Genomic DNA, 26,013 nt, shown 5'->3' with positions numbered 1-26,013 from the left:
TTCCTTATGAGGAGAGGCTGCAGCGTTTGGGACTCTTTAGTTTTGGAGAGGAGACGTCTGAGGGGGGGATATGATGGAAGTCTATAAAATTACGCATGGGGTAGAAAATGTTGACAGAGAGAAATTTTTCTTTCTTTCTCACAATACTAGAACCAGGGGGCATCCATTGAAAATGCTGGGGGGAAGAATTAGGACTAATAAAAGGAAACACTTCTTCACGCAACGTGTGATTGGTGTTTGGAATATGCTGCCACAGGAGGTGGCGATGGCCACTAACCTGGATAGCTTTAAAAGGGGCTTGGACAGATATATGGAGGATAAGTTGATCTATGGCTACCAATCTTGATCCTCCTTGATCTGAGATTGCAAATGCCTTAGCAGACCAGGTGCTCAGGAGCAGCAGCAGCAGCAGAAGGCCATTGCTTTCACCTCCTGCATGTGAGCTCCCAAAGGCACCTGGTGGGCCACTGCGAGTAGCAGAGTGCTGGACTAGATGGACTCTGGTCTGTTCCAGCAGGCTTGTCTTACGTTCTTAGAAAGGCATGGGAAGCTCTTGCTGGTATGTGCACAATGATAGGAAACTGCCTGCAAAGTGAAAATGAGCATGCTAAAGGAAAAGAATCTTCACCTAATGCATTTTCCTGATGGGTGGCCTTTTTAATGTACAGAAGGACTCAAACACAGTTACCTGTCTCCTGTATGAAGCAGGGGAATTGCTGCACAGTGGTAGGGACGGGGGAATAGGTGCAGAGCGTTCTACCCAGGGGGACATATGGGGTCAAATGTACCCTGGCTGTGACCATTTAGTCACTTGGGGGGCAGAAAATTGCCTCCCACACCCCACCTCCTTCTCCCTGGGACTATACACTGACTTCAAGACCTGGTGCAAAAAAAGTTGTTTGGGGAGGGTGGCAGGGTGTGTGGAAAACTCAGATTTTGCACCGGGCTACATTTTCCCTAGATATGCCTCTGGATAGCTGCAGTGCGATTCCTTCAATGTGCTCTTTGGTTACAGTTAGCAGGCAATTCACCTATGTGGTCATCACCTGTCACTTCCACTTGCTGCTCCTGGCGTTGTCCCACAAAATTTCTTCTGCGGTTGCCCATGCAGAGAAAAATGATGGCTGTCACCCTTCAAGCAGCCGTTCTTTACACTGTAGTCAGAATCATCAGAAAAGATGGAGGAAGACCTGAACAGCGAAGGGAACCGCAGTGCTAGCAAAGGGGAAGCGACCTTATCAGAGAGACTTGCGGAGACTATCGAGGACTAGGATCATAGCAATTCCACAGATTCAAACGTGAGAACCTTCAGAATCTTCCTGGCTTCAGAGACAAACACCAGACTCTTATCATTTTGCAGTATTCACTAAACGCCACAGACAGCATAACTTTATTCACACGTGAGATTTTTTTTTACAGAGGTAGAACAAAATACTTTGTATAATAATATACCTTTGAAATTATATACATATAAATAATCTTAACGTTTTTAAATGCGCAAGAGAAACCTTTTAGAAACTGAACGAGTTATGTGATTGGGTACAGTACAAAGAGCATGCAGACGATCCGTGAGGTGCGATCCACCAAAAGGGGGCGGGGGGTGCTGGGCTGTGTTAACATCATAGCAGTGGAGGCTGCGGAGGAACCCGGGACTAGACCCAGCTGCTCCAGCAGCCACGCTTAGGAGATCCCACCCACAGCTAAAACCCTGCTGGTGTCGTGTTTCCTTAAGAAGCAGCAACCCAAGGAAAATGTGCAATACTTTTAATTAGGGTGAAGCATCTTGGGTTTTATCATTGTCTGCATGGGATATTGAGTTTTTCCAGAAGCCTAACATGATGAAAAGATTTTCAAATGCCAAATGAATTTTTTAGCAGGAAAGCATCACCGTCTAATCCACACAGGGTAGGCAAAGCAAACTCCTAGAAACTCTACACTTTGAAAAAGTGAATGATCGCAGCTGCCTCCCAAAAGAATATTTACTAATCAAAGGGGGGCTGGGCTGGGGGGGAGAGAATGTAAATTAAAAACACAATGATTGTTCTGTAGCAAAACTCATCTAATACTTGTTTTCAATTTCAATAAACAGGTTTTGTTCCTTTTTAATAATTAAGGTCTATTTCAGTAATTATGAAGTAGGTTTGTTTTATATTAATGTTCTACTTGATTAATAAAGCACAAAACCTCAAATTGCAGGTAATATTGCTGTCGTTCCTTAGTGAGACGTGTTGGGCTGGTATTATGCATGCAGTTTAGGAGAGATGCACAATCAGAATTTCCCCCTAGAGTTTCAATAGCTGCCGGGGGTCGGCTTCACTCATTTCTTGTTGACTGCCTTGGGATGAAAAACCGTTCTGAGCAAACAACCAGCAAACGGCCCTGAATAGAATCTCTAGGTTATGGCAATTCACAGTTCTAAGAAGCCCCTGTTTGGACTTCATGAAACAGGTTTAGAAAATCTCAAAGGGTGTTTTTTTTTTGAGAAAATCTCAGTCTCAAAGGCGACTCCTCTTGATTTATTCAGTATGGGAAGTCCACAACTTAAGCAATGGCAGCTGGACCAGCCTCGAGCAAAGGAATCACCAAAATGAAATATTAAAATATTAGCAGTGGAGTCCATTTTAAAATGAAATAAAATGGGCTCTAGATGGGGGGTGGGGGAGAGGAGGAGACTGTCTCCCCCTTGTTTTCCAAGCCCTGTGCAGTGTTGGAAACAGGGAAGGCACCCCGATCCTAGCTGAGCCCCACATGGAGGATTGGGCTATTCCCCCTACCCCCGTGTGGCTTGAGAAACAGGGAAGGGAGGCAGGGAGATAATCCTTTCTGCTTCTCCCCCCACCTTGCCTCCCAAGGCCTGAAGGTCTGGGGGAGGTGGTGGTTGGAATGGCTGCAACAGCATACCTGCTTATGGGATGCAGAATAACCCAAGTGGCCTTCTTGCGCAGCTGGGTAGGAGCTGTTTTTCTATGACAGAAGTGCTTGTGGGGTTGGGTGACTTAGGGAAGCTTATGTTGGCCTGTTCTCTGCAGTTGGCCCTCCAAATATTGCTTGCCTGGGAAACACCCCGTGGCTTTGCTGAAGTGAAATGGTTTTGGCTTTCACACACACACACACACAATCCCTGGCATCCCAGAAATGCAGAGTCCATGAAGATATGGTTTGGGGGGAACGAAACCTCAGAATCTCCTGGCTTCAGTTGAGGTTAGCCTCCCAAAACCTTTGCCGAGTATAGTAGAGAACACGGGTGCGGCAACAGCCTCAGGGCAGAGTGCGTTGGGATGGTCTAGGGCACAGATGTTAAACTCACGGCCCTCCAGATTTTATGGACTCCAGTTTCCATCATCCCCTGCCAGCATCATGCTGGCAGGGGATGATGGGAACTGGAGTCCATAACATCTGGAGGACCGTGAGTTTGACACCTATGGTCTAGGGTTCTAACTCCATTGTTTGTTACAGAGATAGACTGCCTCCCGTTGCCCGTGAGCTGCTACCACACTGTGGCGGCTCAGGCTATCAGGTTTGACTGATCTTTGCCATAATTACCTGGTTTGTAATAAGATGACAGGTTGTTGGAATCAAGATAATAGTGTTGATATACACTGAAATAGTTGGCAAATATAAAAATTGGTTGCTAAATAGAGATTATAAAATCTTACCATCTGTTATAATGAAATTCGCTAGGTTTTTTAAAAAATAAGATAGTTAAAAAGATAATGCAAGATTAACACAATTATCATCTATGAAAGAGACCAAAAGATTATTGCTTCGGGGACGGGCAATATCCAAATGCCTTGGGAGAAGGCAGGCGCTCACAGTTCGCTGGTGGGCTTCCCAGAGGCGCTGGGTTGGCCAACGGCAGAAACAGGACACTGGAATAGATGGCTCTTTGCTCTTGCCCTGAACAACTTTTCTTCGCTTCTCTCATTTGTACTTATTGAAGGAAATAGGGGGGAAACCCTCCCACTGCACCTTGTACTTTCCATTTAACTAATTGCATGGGAAGTTGAAATACGGCAAAAGCTGGCAATTTGCCAGCACAGAAAAACTAAAATATCCTTGTATTTGGATGACATTGCAGCCAATTAAGAAATGCCCTCAGTGACTGCAAGCCCAAACTGTTTAAAGCATAGCTCCTTTCCCCCTCCGATCAAGGAGTTATGAAAAGTAAACTCTGGCCACCAGTTTGAAGTCTAGGTAAATTTTAATCTGAATATTTGTCATATACTTTGGACTCCAATGTCCAATAAATTTTTAACTGGCAAGGTGCCAGCAAATCAGTATTTTTCTATTGAATGACAGATCTTTAACAAAGATGAGGACAATGATCTAATTAGAACTGCCTTACTGGTTTCAGCCACTTGGTAGACTATTTTGGGCCCAGTTAGAATCTGAATAATGTTGGAGCAATATCAGATGCAAAAAAGCAGTGAAATAAATAACTACTTTAAGTACATCCAGTGTTTCTACCCTGCCTCAGAATGGCACACTTAGCAATCCCACCACGCTTCTGAGCAATGAACAGCCACGCTTTCAGCACTACAGCTGAGCAAGAATGACCTTGAGATACCGACCTCAAGAGTCAGTTACTTCAACAGTATAGCGGACTGGTCCTTACTGAAATAATTTCACCTGGATTCAGTAGATGACATCTACACAGAGCCCCCTACACATGTGCCCAAATTGGCTGACCACATTGGGTGCACTTGGGCAATGCACACTGTTCCCAAGCAATACTGAACAGTGGTTGGTGTTGAGACACCAAACAAGATGGAGAAGGCCACTGTAGGGGTTGGCTGAGACCGCCACCATTCCCCTAAGGGGAGCTCAGTGCTGCCAGTGCTGATGGACATTTGAAGCCATCTGCAAGCATCTCACTTCAGCTCACCCTGTGCCTCTGGGTCAAAGCTTCTGGGTTGGTTTACACTAGAAAATATAAAATAAAGATGAATTGCAAACGTTACCAACAATGAACAATGAAACGGCTTCAAAAGAAACTGAAGAAATGCTCTCTTAAGGGTTACCTGGTCTGACTCTCTGCATATTTACTCTGAAATACGTCCCAGTTTCATAGCATGATAACTTTGCACCTATGGTTTTAGTAAGCCGCAAAGGGAGACAGTGAGGAAGAAGAGTGAACGTTACAGGAACAAAAAGACTAAGAGAATGTTTGGTATTTGTAAAATGTTCTTGGAGATGCTATACTAGCAGTAATAATAATAAACTGTTATGCCCTTCTTAGTCCACAGGTGTTCAAGAGTCACCCAGCTTACAACTGCACTAACAATATACTGAATGGGCACACAAAACTGCAGGCTTACGATGCCACTCTCAGCAGAGGTATGCCCTTCTAATCCCATTAAAGGCAATGAGGTTAGAAAGATGAAATTATTTAGGATGGCTGTGATGGAGGGTTAATCTTTAACAGAATGAATTATACCAGGGACAATCTCAAACAATATTTTGACACACAAAAGGTATTGAGTATGCCGGATTTCACTTGTAAAGTTCTGTCTGTGTGGTCATTTTGAATGTGGGAATATAAATAATGGTTCAAGAAGGATGACCCTCCACTGCAGATCCTCGGCTACGTCCTTTATGCCCTGCTAGGCCATGTTATGAAACTAACATTCTATCTTGAAGAAAAAAAAAAAACCCATATATTATTTAGTTGAGATTATGTCAGCTGATATCCACAGGAAAAGAAATCTATCCAATTAGTGCCACAGAGAATGAGATCCCAGCCCTTTAAGTTTAAAGTTAGGCATAACAAGATAATTTTACAGGCGACTAAAGCTAAAATTGGCACAGTTGCTGTACCGGTTTTACAGGAGGAATATGCCGAGAGTGTGGCCAATTACTAATTTCTGTACCAAGCATCACTTGCTGATTAACTGACAAAGTTTACATCGCCAGGGACTTTTTTTTTCTTTTTAGAATGTTCTGTAAATAGTTATAAAGTATTTTCAGCATGTAGCTTGTTGCAGATAGAACACTGGCCTGTTTGGGCCAAGAAAGATAATAGAGGGGCTAATTACAACAGAATGCACAGATCTGAGTTTTTAAAGGGCCAAATTAGATGTGAGAGGAGAATCCAAGTTAATGTATTTACATTAAAAAATAAACTTGAGCAACTGGTTGAGGAAAACTACTTCTTCCTTGCCTTGATGAACTCCATTCTCTTTCGGCCTTACTGGCTTATTTTAATGGAGCCAGGTGGGTCAAAGTAATTCAAACAATTGAGCACAATTGGGGGGCAGGGAGGAATAATAGCGTTGCATCACACACTCCTCCCAAAACAATTCACTTTCACCATGGGAAGTCAGGCTTGCAAACTGAATAGCTCATCTGATCCCATTTCAGTTGGGCTGAATAGAACACAAGAAGAGTCCTGTTGGATCAGACCAGTGGTCCATCTAGTCCAGCATCCTGTCTCGCACAGCGTCCAACAATAGGGCTTAGAGGTCAGGCCTTCCCTCATGTTGCCTCCTGGCACTTGGATTCAAAGGCTGACTGCCTCTGAATGTGGAGGTTCCCTTTAGTCACCACCAAGGCTAGTAGGCACTGACAGACCTACCCTCCATGAGAAGGGGGCTATTAAGATCTCACTTTACCAGCTCCCCAAAAACATGAATCCTCATTATGCCCTAAAGTTACGGGAGCTACTTAATGAGGGACCAACAACATGTCTTGACAGCATTCCATTTCCTAATGAAAAGCCACAAGCCACACCTGCCTCTTTAGAATGTACACTGCGATTTGGATGCTGCTACATGAGTTTGCAAAACCCCACTGCGCATCGTTTATCTCCAGTAAATCTCATTCCAAATGCTGGCAGATAAGTGTTTCAACCGATTCTGCCTTCCCCAAACTCCTGTTCTGTGGCTGCTAAAAGTAATAAAAGGAAACCTGTTAAGCTTAAATTACCTAATGAAGAGGCCATTTTCTTATTCATATCCCATTACTTTGTTTTACTTATTACTAAAGTGGCTCTGAAATGCTGATGCCACAGAACAAACATGTGGTGAAATGTACAGCAAGCAAATGGAATGGGAAGAGAAGGGACGGCTTGAACAGCTTCATGATACCACTCTGGTGATGAAATGTGCAAGCCAAGCACTTAACACGTGCCAAGAACAGGGAGCAGAAGTCTACACAGTGAAGTTAACACATTGAGAGCTTTTGGGGAAAGAGTCCTTTTAATTCCTATAAAATATCTCTTGTATTCACAATTACATTAAAGCAATGAAGAGAATGGGTCCGATTCTGCGAACACTCTCATCTCAGGGGGCCTGCATGGGGGGCGGAGACCAGAAGTGGCAGCTGGTTTGGAAATCCCCATGCAGAGAACCCCTTCGACATTATTGGTGAATGTTGCAGCTTAGTTGGGTGGATTGTGCTCAAGAATTACAGCCTTTTTTCATTCTGCCAGAAACTCTGATCTTCCTGTTCTAACTAAATCAAACTAAATTACGGATTAAAAAAAATCTTAATTAAAAAAAAGACATTTAGAAAGTGCAAGATCTCAGAACTGATCCTGAAGCAAAACAAAACAGCTCCCATAAACACACTGCCCCGTGATTCAAATGATCTTTTTCCCCCTTCGATTCAACTCTCAAGCAAATCTCAGTCTTGAATCAATAAATGATGAAGGCAACTTCCTCTGGTGTGCAAAGGGATACATCCGGACATCATTCCTTCTCTGTGTTTCAAAGGGAATTATTAGTCACAAGCAGCAATTTTGAAAGCACTCGCTGGCATGTAGTACCATTCACATTAATATGGCTACTCATAATGGAATTCCAAAGCAAGGCGCAATAGCTTTGAATTATTCTGCAAATTGAAAACTGCCAAACAACTTCATCTTTTGAAGACCTGTGCTAAGCGTTTTATTCAGATATGCCCGAAAGCCATTTAAAAAAAAAATCACTTTTCTGGTCTTTAAAAATGGGATATATTTTGATAAATGAGTCTCAAGAGATAAACACACACAAATAAATGCATTTTCTCCTCAAAACTATGAAAAAAGATCAACAATGAACTAGCTGCCAACGGGGGCTTTCAACTCCCATCGAGAAGTTCCGTTATTCAGCACCCCCCACCCCCCATTATGGCAGTGATACACAATAAAAGTTTGCTGTGCTCTTTGGAACCTTGGGCCCCTTCTAATGTGATGGACTTTCCCTCCAAGTTGTGAGATAGACCCAGATTTGCTTCTATTAGTTGCACAAAGTTTAAAAGTAAACAACAGTTAAGAAAAGCCTGCACTTGCCAAGGCGCTGCATGAAGCAGCACGGGCTCTTAAAAGAGACGGTGGACCTGTGTTTACTAACACGCGTGGCATTGTTCGGCGGACTTGCCTGGCCTTTGCAAGAATGATCCCAAGGCTTTATTTTTTAAAAAAATTACACCCCTTGCTCCTTTTATTCAACCCTGAAAAGTTACAAAACAAAACTATGTTGCTGAAGTTGCACTGAATGTATTGTTTACCCACAACACTGCATATTTCCTAAGAACAAAGGGTATGTGTGCTTCTGACATGTGAAATGTAGGGTTTCAAGGCTGCCAAAGGAACCAGAGGGGTTGTTCTTAAACCAAGGCCTCAATGCATTATTATTTTTGAATATCGTAAGACCAGAACAAAATACACGTTAACTGTTGAACTTTAACTGGCAATAGAAGTTTGCAAAGACCCTATCAATACGTGGTTACAATAGAAGACACACAGTAAAGGTCAGGTTGTGGTTTCCAACAACATTCACAGGGACCGAAGATAACAAAACGGAGATCTCTCTCTCAGAACCTCCAAGGACGATGAGTGGCTCACTGCGGAAGTGCCTTGAGGATCGCGTTCACTTCTTCAGCCACGGCTGTCAACGCAAACTCAAACTGTTCCTGTGGACAGAACAGCCATAATAAACGCTAGAGAGTATTTCCAGGAATCCTGGAGAAGTATTTAGCAAAAACATCTGGAGCTAATTGCAGAACAAGAGGCTAAGAGGAAAGGGCTGTGACACAAATGGACAAAACAACGTATGAAGCTTGGAGGAATCATTAACAGCAAATAAGATGAAAGGTCCGTTTACTACTGCTGGTGAGTAGTAATCAAGTATGTGCAAGGAAACTGGTCTGAGACTTAATTTCCACATTCCAAAAAATTAATGCACATATAAGGTTACTTTTTTATCCTGTGCCACCGAAGAAGCTATGAGCAGTTTTGCGGGGCTTCTTTCATCCAGTTACAGATCATGTGAGCTGCATCCTCTCTGGTCCAACAATTCAGCAGTATCGTTAACTAATATGAGATACCTAGAAGTTATCTTTGTGACTTGAATGTTTTTAGATGCATTCTATTTACCTCCCAGTGATGCAAACTGAGAACCCGCTTTGCAGAAGTGTGCCTTTATTTAAATGGATGATTCACTTAACTCAGTGTTTCCCAACCTTTTCGAGGGCAGGGTACCCTTGACCTCACTCTTCATATCTCACGGTACCCCTGCCATCCCCCCACTTCCCCTCCCAGGGTGAAGGGAAGCACTGGGATGGGGGGAAAGTGGCTGCTGACCTTGCGGCAGGCCCTGCCCCCTGGGCCAGCTCCATGACCTTGTTGGTGCCGATGGGACACCACAAAAATGAGGGGGACCGGTAGTGTTGCTGCGGTACCCCTGGGACATGTGCACGGCACCCCAGGGTACCACGGAACCCTGGTTGAGAATGGCTGACAACTGCTAGATCTCAGAGGTGTACAAGACACATCAGGGGTGTACTCAGACAGCTTTTAAATCTCTACGGTGTGGTCACTCTGTGGGTACCATTTTTTGTTGTACGCAGAGTTGATGTTCACAAGGAGTCCAGCTTTACCCCAGCTGCTTCGGTGCTGTGCAAAGTGTCCCTCAAGAGATGTGTTTGGCCTCCTTGCGTCTCCCTTAGGCACCTGACATGGACACGATTTAGAGGGGGAGAACTCCCTTCAGTTGCTGCTTTCATATCTGGGAGGATGGGCTGCCGCTGCTTGATTTGTTTTTGATAATGTTAGCAAATGATGAGGGTTGAAGGTAATATTAGCATTTTTTGATGTTTTGCTCCAGCAAGCGCAGGCATCATCTTCTTTTCTGCAAACCCGAGAACCACTTTTATCTAACCGCAGAGAGTGTACATTTTTGGTTAAAGGTGTACTATCAAACCATTTTCTGTGGCTTACCAGAACTTTGAAAGAACACGTCTTTCTAGACACTGTTTAATAATGTTGCTGTGGCACAGGAGAAGTAGCAATGATTTAATTAGCATTTTGTAGTCTATACATGAGTCACCTAAATCAACAAGATCGTTCAATTGTGCTCAGCTGTCCCACTGAAATCCACGGGACCTAAAAATGCTTGTTTGGTTGACTTGTGCCCTATAAATTCTTGCAAATTACAAAAACATTTTTTTTGAATGACCCAATCATCCAGTGGACGACATAACCATGGGCTGCTGTCTGCTGGAAATTCAATGTCACGGCTGTTTATTTTGCCTTTAGAGACACACTAATTGGCATTTCTAACCTGATTTTAAATCCATTGTTTTAAATTACTCCAAGAGGCTCAATCCCTTATTTGTATTCATTTGGGAGAAAATGTGGCTTGTTTAAACCTAGCACATGTGCAGAAATCTCTGGAGGCTGCACACTGTTGGCACGTAGCCAGATATTCAAAGTTTGCAATGCCCTTGGCACAATTAAATTAGTCTGGGCAGTTTTAACAAGGGAGGGAGAAGTCGAGGGTGGACAAGCAAGAACAGCTAAACTTTGCATCGCTTTATCAGAGGATACCGTCCTGGCAATAGCACCGATAAAGCACTTCCAAATACAGCAACAGTCCAGACCTGACCCTGAACCATGTGCTAGAAAATCCAAATTGTATCTCAGCACTATGACGAACACTTGATTTGCATGATCCTCGTTATCAGCATCCAACTTAAAAGCATTTGGAATTTGACAGCAACTGTTGGTTCTGTGGCTAACTCATCCAAGATGCACACAATGTAGCCCTGTACAGAGTTGTTTCCATCTAAGTCCCCCCTACAACGCCTTTCCTCTGAATACTTCGGGTTCCAGAGAAGGAGTAATACCCAAGTTCCCTATTATTGCAGCAAGGACTGTTACTAAGGGATTTTTGATTCTTACTTGTGTTATATACAGTTGTATAGTGAAGAAGAAGAGAAGAAGAGTTTGGATTTATATCCCCCCTTTCTCTCCTGCAGGAGACTCAAAGGGGCTGACAATCTCCTTGCCCTTCCCCCCTCACAACAAACACCCTGTGAGGTAGGTGGGGCTGAGAGAGATCCGAGAAGCTGTGACTAGCCCAAGGTCACCCAGCTGGCGTGTGTGGGAGTGTACAGGCTAATCTGAATTCCCCAGATAAGCCTCCACAGCTCAGGCGGCAGAGCTGAGAATCAAACCCGGTTCCTCCAGATTAGATACACGAGCTCTTAACCTCCTACGCCACTGCTGCTCCTAGTGGAATGTTTTGCTGTCTTAGGTAATTGGGCACCTTTATTAGTGAAGGAAAAGTTAATAATATTAGTTAATAATATTAGTGAAGGAAAAGTAAATAGTTTAGCTTAACAGAGGGTTTTTGTATACGTGTCTATGATTGTAGCAGTAGGACCAGGGGTGGGGGAATCCCTCTCTGGATGCGGTGTGGGTTTACGCCAGTGTAAGTGCCCTCCCTGGGGCAGTAACGCCAGCAGAGGGGTATTTATGCCGGTGCCCAGCCTCTTGGAGTGGGTGCGGTGGCGCCAGTGGTGCTGTCCCCACTTACATATCAGCTCTGGATTGGGCTGTTAATCGCTTATGAATTTGGGCGAAGTGCCACTTACCAAGTACCAGTTTACCAAGTCCACCAAAACTTTCATAAGATTGATCACAAGAAATTTTGAACCTTGAAACATATATTGATACGATGGCTGTTTGTGACTGGATAACAATCTTATAGTGACATTAACTTCCAAATGAATATCTGTAGCAAACATTTACAATGCCTGACAACCTTTGAGAAATAAGCATTCTCATTTTAATCTAAGATTTATAAAATGTTCACAATGCAAACTTGGCAAGGCTAAAAAACAAATGGTGAAATGGACTCTAAATATTCATGAAAAAATACCCGTGTATGTTTGGGCATTTCTCTAGACAGATCTATTCCATCTAGACAGATCAATCGTGCAGATCTATTCCACTATGTGGCTGTATCCCCCAGCGCAAGAGACAAAAAGGAATACTCCCAATGTAAGTGCTGTATTAATAAACAATGAATTAATAAATAATCTACTGTGCCCTACTTATGACCCTAGGATTTCAGCATCTTACCAAACATACCCTCCCCCAATATATACCCAGTGAACTTGCTTGTGTTTGCAAGAAATAATCTTATTTTTTTTGAAGGTTGAAAGCATGAATTTCATTTTGTCATCTGTGGATTGCTGTGTTTTATACTTGATAATCCATCCTGACATTAAGAGATTCTACAGGGGGAAACAGCATGTGCCGAACAAAGTACCCTGTGTTAAATTATGTCTCTTCAAGCTTCCCAAAAGGAATAAAAGAAGAGTTTATATTATTTAAACATTGTGTGGATCAAACTGCAATACCTTTGTCTGGACCATGCCGGGTCTCTGGTCTCTCAAGTGCTCCAGGGTAGCAGCAATATCAATCTCTTTAGCACCTGGAAAAAACACACACACACAATTTTTTTCTTTAAAAAACCCCTGCCAATTGGTTTGCGTTCAAAGCAATGATAATGTGTGCTGCATCTGTCAATCTCCGACTATTGGATTCCCTTTGGGCTAACAGCCCAATTGAAAATTATACAGTCATCTCTCAGCAGATTTGGCAGGCTGCTCCAAAATTGGCATTTGGAGATGGGGAGGATGGGAGAAGAAGAGAAACGCCAAGGGTAGAGCGTTGAGTTACGTTTCGAGAATCAGAGAGAATGTTTAAAGAAATGGCTCTATAGTTACAAAGAAACCTCCAATATCTTCATTGCAAATTAAGAATCCATTTTTGTAATTCTTCATTATTCTATTACCTGATGCGTGATTGTGTTGATTGCTTACAAATTTCACTGGGTATGTGCCTATAAATACACTAGGATGATTCTTCAGTAGTCATCGCCAGGGTTTTAAAAAAGGGTTATTGGTTCAGTTTTTTAAAAATAACCTGGTGTTTTCTGGAACACTGAAAATGTTTACCAGATACTCAAATGATACTATATCAAGGAAGTTTCAGATCATTAAAACAAAAAACAATTTATCTGGAGTAGATTCAGAAAGACAATTTATGTGCATTATTTGGGTGCTGCAATTTCCTATCTGCACTCAATTTATCATTTAACTTTGAGAGTACCACCTCAATTTATTTAGTCATGTGGAGGGAAAAGGTTGTGTGAATCCAGTCTTTGGCTTGGGGTTCAGACATGATGCAAAACCTGTGGCTTATTTTAACTGGGAGTCACCTGTGAAGGCAAGATTCAGCTCAGAGTCACTCACATTCAGACTTCTCTCAATAAATCCTGGCTTTATTGCCATCTCTCTGTAGACTAGCAGAAAACATGACAGGTTTACACCGAGATGAAGCCAGATTGTCTTTGGACAGGCAGAGGACAAGATCATAGTTAAGACCAACTTTGGTTAATAAATCCAGTTTTGGTTGATGGTTTAAGAGACCCCAACTAACCACTTATGGATACCATGACCCACGAAAAAGATAAACGAGTGGGTTCTAGATCAAATCAAGCTTGAGTTCTCCCTAGAAGCTAAAGTGACTGTACTGTATATTGGTCACACCATGAGAAGACTCACTAGAAGAGACAATAGCGCTAGGAAAAACAGAAGGCAGAGTGAACATGAGGCAGACTGACTCAATAAAGGAAGCCACGGCCTTCAGCTTGCAAGACCAGGGCAAGGACATTTGGGAGGTCATTCAGTCACAGGGGAATCATAATGTGGAAGGAGCTTGACTACACACAACATACAACTAACCCATAATTATTGAAACGGCTTGTATTCAGACAATCACACTAGCCATTGTTTAGAAGGAGCTGGTGAAAACTAACAGAAAATATTTAGAATAGGTATCACTATTGACTGAATTTTATTTTCCTGTGAAGGGGAAAGCAGCTTCACAAGCAAGTTCTCCTGAAATTTCTTCTCCTCCCCGTGTAGCAGTGAGCCTTGCAAGGATGACACCAAACAGCTGGCACGGCTGCTGGCCAGAGCCCAGGAGAATCAACAGAGCTGGCCAGTAGGAGGGATGCCAGCGTTGTGCACCAGGCAACCGTATGGTACCTTCGGGACAAAACAGTGAAAGCTCCAAGTGAAGTCCAACATCATCTTTAGCCACTTGATGTGTGACATGAGCTAATAACTGCAGAACTGAAGTGGCGGATAGTGTTGGAGCAGGAATGCAGAGATTCAGGTTCAGGTGCCGACACAGGCATGACTTTGGGTGGTGCTGGGTAAGTTGCCAAGTAACAGTCTCAGCTGTTTTAAGGATAGCGGAATAATGTGACGCATTCTGCCCTGAACTTTACGCAAGCATCACCTCAGAAATCTTTATAAGGATGTAAGGAATATAGACCTTGAAGACAGAAAGGATTCTGAGTATGAGAGCCAGCGTGGTGCAGTAGTTAAGAGCAGGTGTGCTCTAATCTGGAGAACTGCGGTTGATTCCCCTCTCTGCCACTTGAGTTGTGGAGGCTTATCTGGTGAACCAGATTAGTTTGTGAACACATGCCAGCTGTGTGACCTTGGGCTAGTCACAGTCCTTCATAGCTCTCTCGGCCCCACCCACCTCACAGGGTGTTTGTTGTGGGGGGGCGGGGAAGGGAGATTGTCAGCCCCTTTGAGTCTCCTTACAGAAGATAAAGGGGGAACATAAATTCAAACTCTTCTTCTTCCTCTATGCAAGAAAAATGTGACGTTAACACTCCTTAGACCATAGGTGTCAAACTTGTGGCCCTCCAGGTATTATGGACTACAGTTCCCATCATCCGCTGCCAGCATCATGTTGGCAGGGGATGATGGGAACTGTAGTCCATAACATCTTGAGGGCCGCGAGTTTGACACCTGTGCCTTAGACATTACAGCAACATGGGAAGGCTCCTCTGGAAGTTCTTTCCAAGGCTTGTGCCACAGAGGTAGGACTGTTCACAAGTTCTTCGCATCACCCCAATTCCAGCTCAGTGGTGACCGTGTGAGCAACGGGTTCTGCCATCTGTTCCCTAGCATTTAAAGCTTGAAACATCTGCCTGAGACTTGCTGGAGGCTGGTGGCAGAGAAGAGGCTACCCCACTGCTGTAAGAGCACCATCGTAGCCCTTTATACTGATTTTTGTTTCCACAAAAGGATCAGGATTCATGCCGAAATGAGTGGCAGTAAAATAAAAAAAAAGGCCCAGTGAGTTGCTTACTATTCAGGTTATGTTAAAAGGTGCGTATTTCGCTTACAAAGTAATTTTCAAACGCAGCTTCATAGACCTGGCAGATGTGGCCCTGGACTCGGAAGACCTAGATTTCAATTAATTCCCAGCATAGAGTCAGATTTTCCCATGTTACCCTTAGGCTGTTGCTTAATCTGCATTTCAGGCAGCTGCAGGAAAAATCCAAAGTGTTATCAAGCAAACAAGCTCTCTCTCAACCACAGAGTGCTGCTGCTGCTGTGGGGTTTTTGTTTTGTTTTTGTTAAGGTGGAAAATTATACAAAGGTTTCTGGCTAGCCTTATCCATCTATGTGACGAAGTCCAAACTGATAACATTTCACCCTGGATTTACACAAGTAAGCCAAAACGGTGCCTATACAGCCAGCGAGCAACCACCATGCTGACCAAATCGGCTGATGTAAAGGAAAATTTATAATGAATTTGACCCACCACAAGTTAGTGTACATTTTTGTGTCTATTCCATGTGGCAAAATATTTTGCTCTCCACCAGCATCATACTCCTTCAAGCTTATGCGGTTCATTATGATACTTGCAAACAATTTTACAGACTTGTGGTGGTGGGTTTTCCAGGCTATTGAGTTTGGCGAAGAGGTTAAAAGGTGACATAACCATGTTTTAGATATTTGAAGGGATGTCATATTGGTGAGGGAGCAAGCTTGTTTTCTGCTGCTCCAGAGACCAGGACCAGGAGTAATGAGTCAAGGTGAAGGAAAAGAGATTCCATCTAAACATCAGGAAAAACTTCCTGACAGAGCTGTTCGACAGTGGAATGCACTACTTTGGAGTGTGGCGAAGTCTCTTTGGAGGATTTTAAAAGAGAGGCTCAATGGCCATATGTCAGGAATGCTTTGATTATGTGTTCCTGCATTGCAGGGGGTTGGACTTGATGGCCCTTGGGGTCTCTTCCAACTCTATGATTCTATGAAAACAATGTGTCCTCCGTGGGCTGCCTATGAAGACATTTTGGAAACCATATGACACACTCTGGAACAGCTCTCTGGAGAGGCAGCGTATATATTTCCTAAATAAATCAACACAACAAAGTATTGTGGCACCTTGTCTATGGAACTCCCTTTCTTTCAGCATTTGCCAGGCATTTAAGCTCGTCTTTCTGCTCATGTCAGTTTGCCAGTTCGCTTGTCTGTTTTGATTTTGTCTTTTGGTGCTTTATTTTTTTAAAATTCTTTAGATTTTATCTGCTACATCTTGCGAGCGGTCGAGAAGATCCTGAGGATATAAATACTTTTAATAAATAAAAAGCTTACGGCCTATTTTTAGCTAGCAACTTGTTCACGGATGCTGAGGGGTGGGCAGCAGTCCAAAGTCATTTTCTCAACCCCCGAAGCCACAGATTTAAATGAATTATGGTCTTTAATACTTGTCAGCATGAATAACTGACCAGTCACTGTACATTAATTAAACACATGCGTTAGAGAGGAGCAATCGCTATTTTAAAATATAAAAGGAGTGGATTTTTCCAGTATGCAGTATGTGAATGGTGTGGAGTTTAGCTTCTTGCATAGCATAGCAACCTAGCATAGGTTGGTTCTATAAATTACTAGCTGTATTACAAAGGTACCCAGATGTCCTAAGCTGTGATCTGTGTATCATCACATTTGAACACTGTCCTTTTCTCTGAACCCCCTCCCTTCCTCACCCTTAGCCCCCAGATAAAAAAAATCCCAAAATTCCTGAGAATTTGCATCTCAGGGTGGCTTACAACATAACATTCATAAAAATCAGGCCTTCACCAGCCATGAAGGGTATGGGTCTAAAGCAGGGGTAGGGAACCTGCGGCTCTCCAGATGTTCAGGAACTACAATTCCCATCAGCCTCTGTCAGCATGGCCAATTGGCCATGCTGGTAGGGGCTGATGGGAATTGTAGTTCCTGAACATCTGGAGAGCCGCAGGTTCCCTACCCCTGGTCTAAAGGAAAAGTAGATCTTACAGCGGAAAGCTATGCAGAATACTAAATGCAGAATTTCTAGGCAAATGCTTGTTTAAAAAGGAACCATAACATGTGAAAATTCACCCTGCAATTAAAAATGCCACAAAACACACATCATCTTTTCTGGGTCTTGAACTACCTTGAGATCTACTTAATGTTTCCTTGAAACTTGATGGATTAGAAGCCCAACGTTACAAAAGCTCCAACTTCCCTCCTTTCCAACCTTCTGCTTAACTATCTTTGACTGAGAGCACATTGTTCCTTTCTTCTGCCTTTATTAATTTTCCCCATATTTCAGCACTCCTTTGTACGATGAGAGGGCGTCCAGATCCTTTATATGTCTGCTTCTCAAATCAGTTACTATCTCAAGTAGCTTACTGACAACAATTCATTCTTTTCTAAAGTTTCTAACACCGCCTTTTTCTTCTTGCCAGTGGTATAGCCTGCATCTAATCAATTCATAGCCTCAAATCCTTGGATAATTAGGCAACTCTTATAATTTCCTAACACCAACAAAACTAGAATTTCAGAAAACTCGATTTAATTTCCTTAGAGAATGTGTCCAATGAAATACAAGATCTTTCCAGAGCTGGATCTAGCTGTTTATTGTTCAGTTTATTTATATCCTTGTCTTTCTCTTCAATGGGGACTCAAAGCAGCTTACAGAGTTCTCATTTCCTCACAACTACCCTGTGAGGTAGTTTATTCTGAGAATGTGTACCTTGCTCAAGGTTACCCAGTTAGTTTCCAGGGCAGAGTGGGGATTCGAACTTGGCTCTCCAAGATACCAGACTGACTCTTTAACTACTATGCCTCACTGGGTCTTACTTAATCTCTTTAAAATTAAATCCCACATATCTGCAAAGCTACCTGCTCCCACCACTGTTTCTCAAACTCGTTTTGTTCATGGTGCACTGTAAAACATACGAAAATTCTTCTGGTGCACTTTGTGCACAAAATTAAAAAATATATTACTTACCTATGAATAAAAGTAACCAATGTAAGAAAACTGTTAATAATCTTGTTTTAAATTACATGTAGTTGTGTGAAACATGAGCTTGATATTTTTTGGCAACTTTGTCAATGTTAGGAGGTATATGAGACAAATATACTCTCATTTTATCTTCAACGCATTAAAGGTTTTTTAAAAAATTTAATGTTAGTGGGAAAAAACCCTAATTCACATGGGTACGATGTAGAAAACTCCATCAAAATGGCCAAAGCTTTTTTAGCTACTGAAGGATATTCTTCTCTAATTAACATCTAAATTTTTCAATAGACATCTCTTCCTGCTTCATTTTTAGCCTGCGATCAGTAGATGTAGAAGCCATCTCTTGTTCAGACTGTCATCAAATGGAATCTTCATAAACAGGTCTTCGATGTTTAAGGATGGAAAATAAAAGTTTAATTTCTCATTCAGAATTGTCAAATGCTCAACAATGACAGGAATCGTGTCTTTAATATGGGTTTCAAAATTACCTTTAGCATTTTTATTTCCAAACTGCTATCTTTTTCTGAAACGCAATTAGCTTACCTCTTGAAGACAGGCCATTGCTTTCACATCCTGCATGTGAGCTCCCAATGGCACCTGGTGGGCCACTGCGAGTAGCAGAGAGCTGGACTAGATGGACTCTGGTCTGATCCAGCTGGCTTGTTCTTATGTTCTTAGGATATTTTTATTTTTACCTTACATACTTTATTAAGATTACTGAAATGCATTAATAGCTGTTAAATATTCTACCGTGGAAATCCAAAATTAACGATGTAGACACTCACAACAGCATTGTTGTTCTACCTCAAAAAAAAAAAAAGCAAGAATCTCTTTCTGAAGTTCATGTACACAACACGACCCTTTCCCCCACAACAGCCATCTCACTTCTGGGTATAAAATTTAACGTCTGCACTGCCAATCTGTATCAATACCAACTTCCCTACATAAATGAGTCTTTAGTGTTCTGCTTTTAATGAAATTAACAACTTTGACAGCTTGGCCCAGAATATTTTTTAAATTCAATGAGAACCTCTCTGTGTAGAAAGCAATGAGTTGTAACTGCATTGGGGTTTTTCTGTTTTGTAAGCACTGCAAATCCTTTCATGCAACCTACTATAGATGGAGCTCCATCTGTACAAATGCCAACACATGAGTTCCATAAAAATTCCAATTTTTCAAGGTTGGTGGTTAAAGTATCGGATATGTCTTGACCTCTTGTAGTACTTCGCATTTCTTTGCAACAAAAAAAAAAATCGGCTTATTCTTTGGTCTTCATCAGTAAAATGAATGAATGCAAGTAGCTGTGCTTTGTTACTGATGTCAGTAGATTTGTCAATTTGCAAAGCGAAATCTGAATTCTGAAGTTTATTCCAAGCATTTTCTTCAGCCAGCTAACAGTTCTGTGATTCTTCCATGAACTGCATCATTTGAGAGGGGAATTTTGCTTATTTCTTGTTGTGCTCCATTTCCTAACAACAATCTTTCTACCTGCTGGCAAAATAATTGACTCTTGGTAGAGTGTGCGACTTCATTTTTTTTGTGCAACCATTTCAGGTATCTCGTAAGAAGCAATTTGAGCCTTTTCAGAAACTTAATCTTTTCTTTAAAACATTGGCCTGTTTCAATTTTTGCTCCGACAATCTTTTGAAATAATTTGAATCCTTTCCTTAAAGATGCGAGTGTCTCTTTAACTTACTAGGGACCACGGCGTCACTTGACATTTTTTTCACCACACACAAAACGCAACGGGAAAGGCTGATGTTCATTTCCAGTCCCAGAAAAGCCAAACTTTAAATAACTGCCACAATATTGCCGATTAGATCGTGTTTTATCTTTGCTGACGTTTGCTGCTATTGCTTTTGAAGAAGGCGTCACTTTCAGATTCACAGTCATCAGTACTAAGCTTCCTCTTTACAAATGCATCCATTCTTATGAGGTGCCAGATGTCATAAAACATAATAAAAGAAAAGCGGAGTTCAGTCATTCACAGTGAAACCTTCACAGAAAGAAAAAAAGAGAGGTATGTCCTGTCAGGGAGGACTAAAAAGAAAACAGTGACTGGGAGAAATGCAGAGTCAGGAAACAGGGAACAAGCACACCTGAGAGTGATTGTCCCAGAAGGGCCCCCCGTCACCAAGAGACTGAGGAAACTGGGCCCAGCTCTCTGCTTCTGGCCATGTGCTCCCTCACACACACACCTGCTGGTTCACCTCCTGCTTCACCTCCCTTACGTGAAAACTCCCTTTGCGCATGCACCTTCCCCTCACTGGACTTGCCTCTCCGCCTTTCTTGCACATGCTTCCCAAGCCTCTAAAATACTTACAACAGTGTGCGGCGCAATTAGCCACCTACTGCAGCACACTAGTGTGTTGTGGGACCCCATTTGAAAATTTTTATCCCGCCCTTCCTCCAAGAAATTTATTTTATCCTCACAACCATCCTGTTAGGTGGATTACAGTTGGTATGCAGATGACCAAATGTCACCCAGCAAGCACCACAGTAAACTGGGGATTTAAAGCCAGGTCTCCTCAGCCCTGGCCCAATGTTCTAACCACTGTATCTCAAGCGCTCTGTCTACCTCCACCTTCTGAAATAACCAGCTGCGCCCAATAAAAGAGGGACTGACAAAGCAGAGAGGGAGGAGATGGCAAGGTAGATGAGGAATCTGGACCCCTTCACTTGAGAAGGCGCCTTCTGTGCTCAGTCATTATAGGAATTTTAAAAGTGGGTCATTATGACATCAGCAACCAGTAGCCCAGTCTTCTCCCCCCCCCCCCCATTTGTATGTCTGAAAATTCGGAATGAAGAATAGCACTCATTTGTTTATTTGCCTTACACTTATTACCCTCTCAACACTAAGGGCCACTAGGCCATGATGTCTACATCATACTCTGTTTCAGAAGGTTGCTGGGATAGTCCACAGCAGAAAAGCAAGGTCGGAGTCCAGTGGCACCTTAGAGAACAAGACTTTTGGGACATGAATTTTTGAGACTGACAAAAGGGAGTTTTGACTCACAAAAGCGCATACCACCCCTCCCCCCCAATCTTGCTGATCTCTAAGTTGCTTCTGGTCTTGAATCTACTATTCCTAACTCTAGGGGAGCATCTTTACTAATTATTATTAACACATTATGTAGTAGGTCATCTGATATATTATCAGGTGAAGAGCTCACGCAACGGATTATCTGAAGCAGAGGGGTCCAACTCTGGTGCTTCACATGTTCATGGACTACAATTCCCATTAGTCCATGAACATCTGAAGCACCAGAGTTGGACACCCCTGATCTAAAGGATTTTTTTAAAACTACTGAAATAGTAGTTTCTTTTAAATAGCAAATGTGTGCTTGCCATTACAGGATGTATCATTTAAATTCAAAACCAGCTTGTATCTTCACTATGGAGGATTCCGCATGGGCCAAAAACAGCGATGTGAAAAACAATTTTACACCATTTTCACACTGCTGCTTTTGGCCCATGCGAAATCTGCCTATGTGTATCCGAATACAGCCCTCAGATGCAACTTTCACTGCAGCCAGTTATATGGCGGGAAAACTTGGAATGATCAACAACATTGCACCATTGTGGTAAACTGCCTAACTCACTACCAGATGACATTACATGAAATGCATCTCAACGCGAGATTGATCTCATAAGTGTATATGTTTGTAAATGAAAAATATAGCCCTAATGTTACTAAACACAGCTGCAATACTTCAGGGAATCTAAAATGCCTCACTGAAGAGGCCTTAAAAATCAGTGAAGAAAAAAATGTCTAAATATGACAGTTAAATGCACGCTGTCACACTCATTCCAGATTTTTCCACTGGATTACTGACTGGGTTTAATGAGCTACAAAGTTCAAGGCTTAGCAATTCAATACAAATCAAAACCTAGAAGGCAAGTCAGCTACTTCTTAAACACAGATTTCTCCCCTTTGTCTCCTACTTCCCTGTAATTATGCCTGTGCCATCCCTTTGAAATATGAGATCAATACCCACTGCACATTTCTCTCCCTTAAAACTACACTGTAGTAAGACAAAAACTATATGGATATTTATTTTCATGCAGGAAACTGTGTCTTGAAAGCAAAGTTACATCAACAGAAGCCCCCCAAAAAGCTATTCAAGGTTTCAACCACTGTGCAAACTAACAGTTTCAGCATCAGTATTACTATTCATAACCCAGGCCAACATACATGGGATAAAACCAGCATGCAAACATAAAGAATAACTGGATGGGGAAACGGGGAATCTGGCTTTTCAGTACTGTCCTTTCAAAATGAAGATTATCCAGGATGGATTAACAAGACAAAAGTGCACTGTAAAAAATGGTTGCACAAAATTTCATCTTTGGCACAGAAGTTCCGCTCTGTTATGTTCGGAATAACATGGCACTGTCAGTATATGCGGCAGAGTACCACACAACCCAAGCAAAGGTCCAAACCTCTGCTCAGAGGATCTGTTTCAGTCGTGTGGCAGACAACAAGTGAGAAACATGTACAAACGCCTCGGCACACACTTTGGCTTCCGTTCAGCTGGGAGTGAGGATTAAGGTCTAGCATCAAAGGCCCTGTGGAAAGGTAGCTTTTGAAATGGGATTTAATGGAACAGAGTGAAGTAGCATTACGCAGATATCCCGGGAAGGAGTAGCGAGCAGAGACAATGACAGCATGGGAGGGTAGGAAGCCCAAGTCTCGCATTGTCCCTTTCTAGTATTCAGGCTGATTTCATGTAAATCTTATATTTGTGCTCATGCAGGACCTGTTCATTGCAACAGGGATCTGACAAACTATTTGAATTGTGATCTCTGTGTGGTTGTTTTCAGCCACAGGAGGAAGAAGTGAAAATTGAATTTGGTAGCAAGATGGTTTTTTCCCCCTAATATGGAAAGATACTGATGATTTCTGCACAGCAGAAATAAAACATCTTTAGGACTTTTTAAAAACTGTTTTTGAGGGAAAAGTTCACACAGCTCTGTTCCCCAAAATGTCTTCAAAACGTTTTATTTCTCTCAACCTGGGTTTTCCAAAAATTGCAAATCTAGTGATCTTGTTCTCCCAACTCAGTGTTGAAGATGTTTCCTGCCTGCTGAGTGAACGAAAGGAGGCAGGGAATGCTTTATTTCTCCTGTCCAAAGCTTTTGCTTTCATTTTTTGTCGTGCTGGCCATTTTGTGAGCTGTACAGAGATTCTCTGAAGGTTCCCCACGGAGATCTCCTCTGCTTGCAGCTCACCTGCTCACGATTTCCATGTAAAAAATAGATGAATGAAGTTTGTTTTGCCTAGCGATCCTGCGCATGTGCCATTTTCCCTTTTTTGTTTTGTTTTTGGGGGCATGTCTTCAAAGCTACACTGTTACCATTAGAAAAGCTGCAATATGTGCATATTTGTGTCATTGTAGCTTCATAGACATACCGCTGAGGAGAAAAATAAATAAAAACAACACGTGCACAGGATTGCTATGCACAGGTTTTGCTATGCAAAATAGACTTTATTCATCTACCTTTTATATGGACATCATGAGCGGATGAGCTCCAAGCAGAGAAGACTTCTGAGGAAAAACTTCACCAAATGGCGGAGGCATGGAGAACCTCTTCAGTAGCACACAAAATGGTGGCCGCAACTGTGAATCTGACAAGAGTTTTGTGCAGCTGGCGGGAAAAAAGATCCGCGTTGGCTGACAACACTTTTGGCTGGCTGTTTTTGGTGGGCTGTGTGCAAACTAAAAAAGCCAAAATGGATCTCGAAGGCTTTCATGGCTGGATTCAACTGGTTGTGTTGGGTTTTCCGGGCTGTGTGGCCGTGGTCTGGTGGATCTTGTTCCTAACGTTTCGCCTGCATCTGTGGCTGGCATCTTCAGAGGTGTATCACAGAGGGAAGTCTGGACACAGTGTATAACAGACCTCTCTGTGATACACCTCTGAAGATGCCAGCCACAGATGCAGGCGAAACGTTAGGAACAAGATCCACCAGACCACAGCCAAACAGCCCAGAAAACCCACGACCACCAGCAAAATGGATCTGTTTAAAACATCTGCAGGACATTTTATTTCTGCTGTGCGGAAAGGACCACTGATACAGTTACTGTGGCTGAGAATGGTACTCTGAACTAAATGCAACAACACAAGGAAAGGGCTGTAGTGTTTGTAAACAATAAGAGCACTATAGTACTATAGTCAATATGAATGCATCTCCAAAGTCATTCACACACATTCAGAGTCCACAGGAAGTTCTTCATGATGGTATTTAAATGCCCAAGCCCCAGCACTTCGCAGACAGTCTGCAGTGCTTTGAGTGACAAAGAAAAATAAGATTCTAGAGACAATGTGTGTATTCAGCGCTACACTCCTCTGGCCATTGGGAGATCTGTAAATGTACCACTGCCTTTTTTCAAACACAACAATTATTATCCTCAGAGACAAATATGACTGGGACAAAGTACTCCTATGTAAGCCCCCGCTCCCCCAAAAAGAAGTCAAACTGAGCAATTTGCTTAAGAGAATAACTGAATGAATGTGTAACGTTAATGGAAATGACTTTTTAAAAAAATCAGAAATTCTACTGAAAACAAAATTCTTGCATGATCATTCTTTTAAAACAAACTAAAGGCAGGAATGATGGCAAATACAACATGATTTTTTAAAAACACTACCAAAAACTCTAAAGGCATCCATACTTATTTCCATGGCAGCCAGCCTGGAGAAGACATTTCAAATGTGGCAAAGAACATCATTATGTGGAAAAAAGGAGTCCTTTAGCCTAACCGTGTAGTATTTAAAGTGCCCCTGCACAGCCGAAGTGTTTTATTGATTGCTTTTTACTTTCTCACTGCTAAAACCAAGCGGTCCCCTATTTACTTTGATTTAAGAATGCATTGTTGTCTGCTTTCTAATAAACCAGAGTGTGGAACAAGAACTCAAATTATTCCAAGTTTATTCTTAAAAGTCCTTTTTTTAAAAAAAAACCCTGAAGGCCTTAATCCTTAAAAGCCTTTTTATCAAACATGTTAGCAGATGCTGTCCTTGCAGCTGGGCCTGGGCTTGAAAGTGCACTTACATTTTCATGTTTAGAACTGAAGGACTCTAAAGTTAGTGCAGGCATCACAGAAAAGCGTTGGCAATGCCATTCTTTGGTACTCGTGCAATTCATTCTTTAAGAAAAGGAAATGGAAAGAAAGATTTCATGTCCTGTACTTCAGGCCTTTGATCACTTGATGAACACTGGATCCTCAACCTAGGCCTCAACCTTCTCAGGCCAGACAAAGGGGGCCCAGGCCCCACAGACTGGGCCTAGATTCCTGTCAGAACAAAACCTTTGGCTGCCTCACAGTGTGACAGCCTGGGAAAGGCCCACCTCAACAGGGCTGAGATGCCTGCTCTGCCCTTTGATCCTTCATTTAAGCGCCAGGTCAGAGATTTCAAATTGCACACCCCCAATGGCAGAGGGGAGCAGGTCAAGAACAAAATGGGGCTGACCAATCTAAAAAACCCTGCAACTCTTTTCTTCGGCCTGTTTCACATGACTTGTCTCGCACTGAAGAACACTAAGCCCACGCTTAAAATGCAATTTGACATTACATGGTACAATGGAGTCAATAAAT

At 42.4% G+C, this 26,013-nt stretch overlaps 1 protein-coding gene across 1 annotated transcript in view; it reads right to left on the bottom strand.

The window, feature by feature from the left end:
- Nucleotides 1-1,349: 1,349 nt before the first annotated feature.
- PTPRN2 (protein tyrosine phosphatase receptor type N2) overlaps nucleotides 1,350-26,013 on the bottom strand; it is a 714,418-nt gene continuing 689,754 nt past the window's right edge. The window contains exons 22-23 of the mRNA XM_048510498.1: nucleotides 12,628-12,701; nucleotides 1,350-8,892 (exon numbers count right to left, since the gene is read on the bottom strand). Of these exons, the coding sequence (XP_048366455.1) occupies nucleotides 8,821-8,892; nucleotides 12,628-12,701 (146 nt within the window). The 3' untranslated portion in view covers nucleotides 1,350-8,820. The remainder of the gene's footprint in view (nucleotides 8,893-12,627; nucleotides 12,702-26,013) is intronic.

This window comes from Sphaerodactylus townsendi, linkage group LG11 (assembly GCF_021028975.2).
Source record: "Sphaerodactylus townsendi isolate TG3544 linkage group LG11, MPM_Stown_v2.3, whole genome shotgun sequence".
NCBI lineage: Eukaryota > Metazoa > Chordata > Lepidosauria > Squamata > Sphaerodactylidae > Sphaerodactylus > Sphaerodactylus townsendi.
Note: the sequence above shows the minus strand (reverse complement) of the source record. Positions and strands in the feature narration are given on the sequence as shown.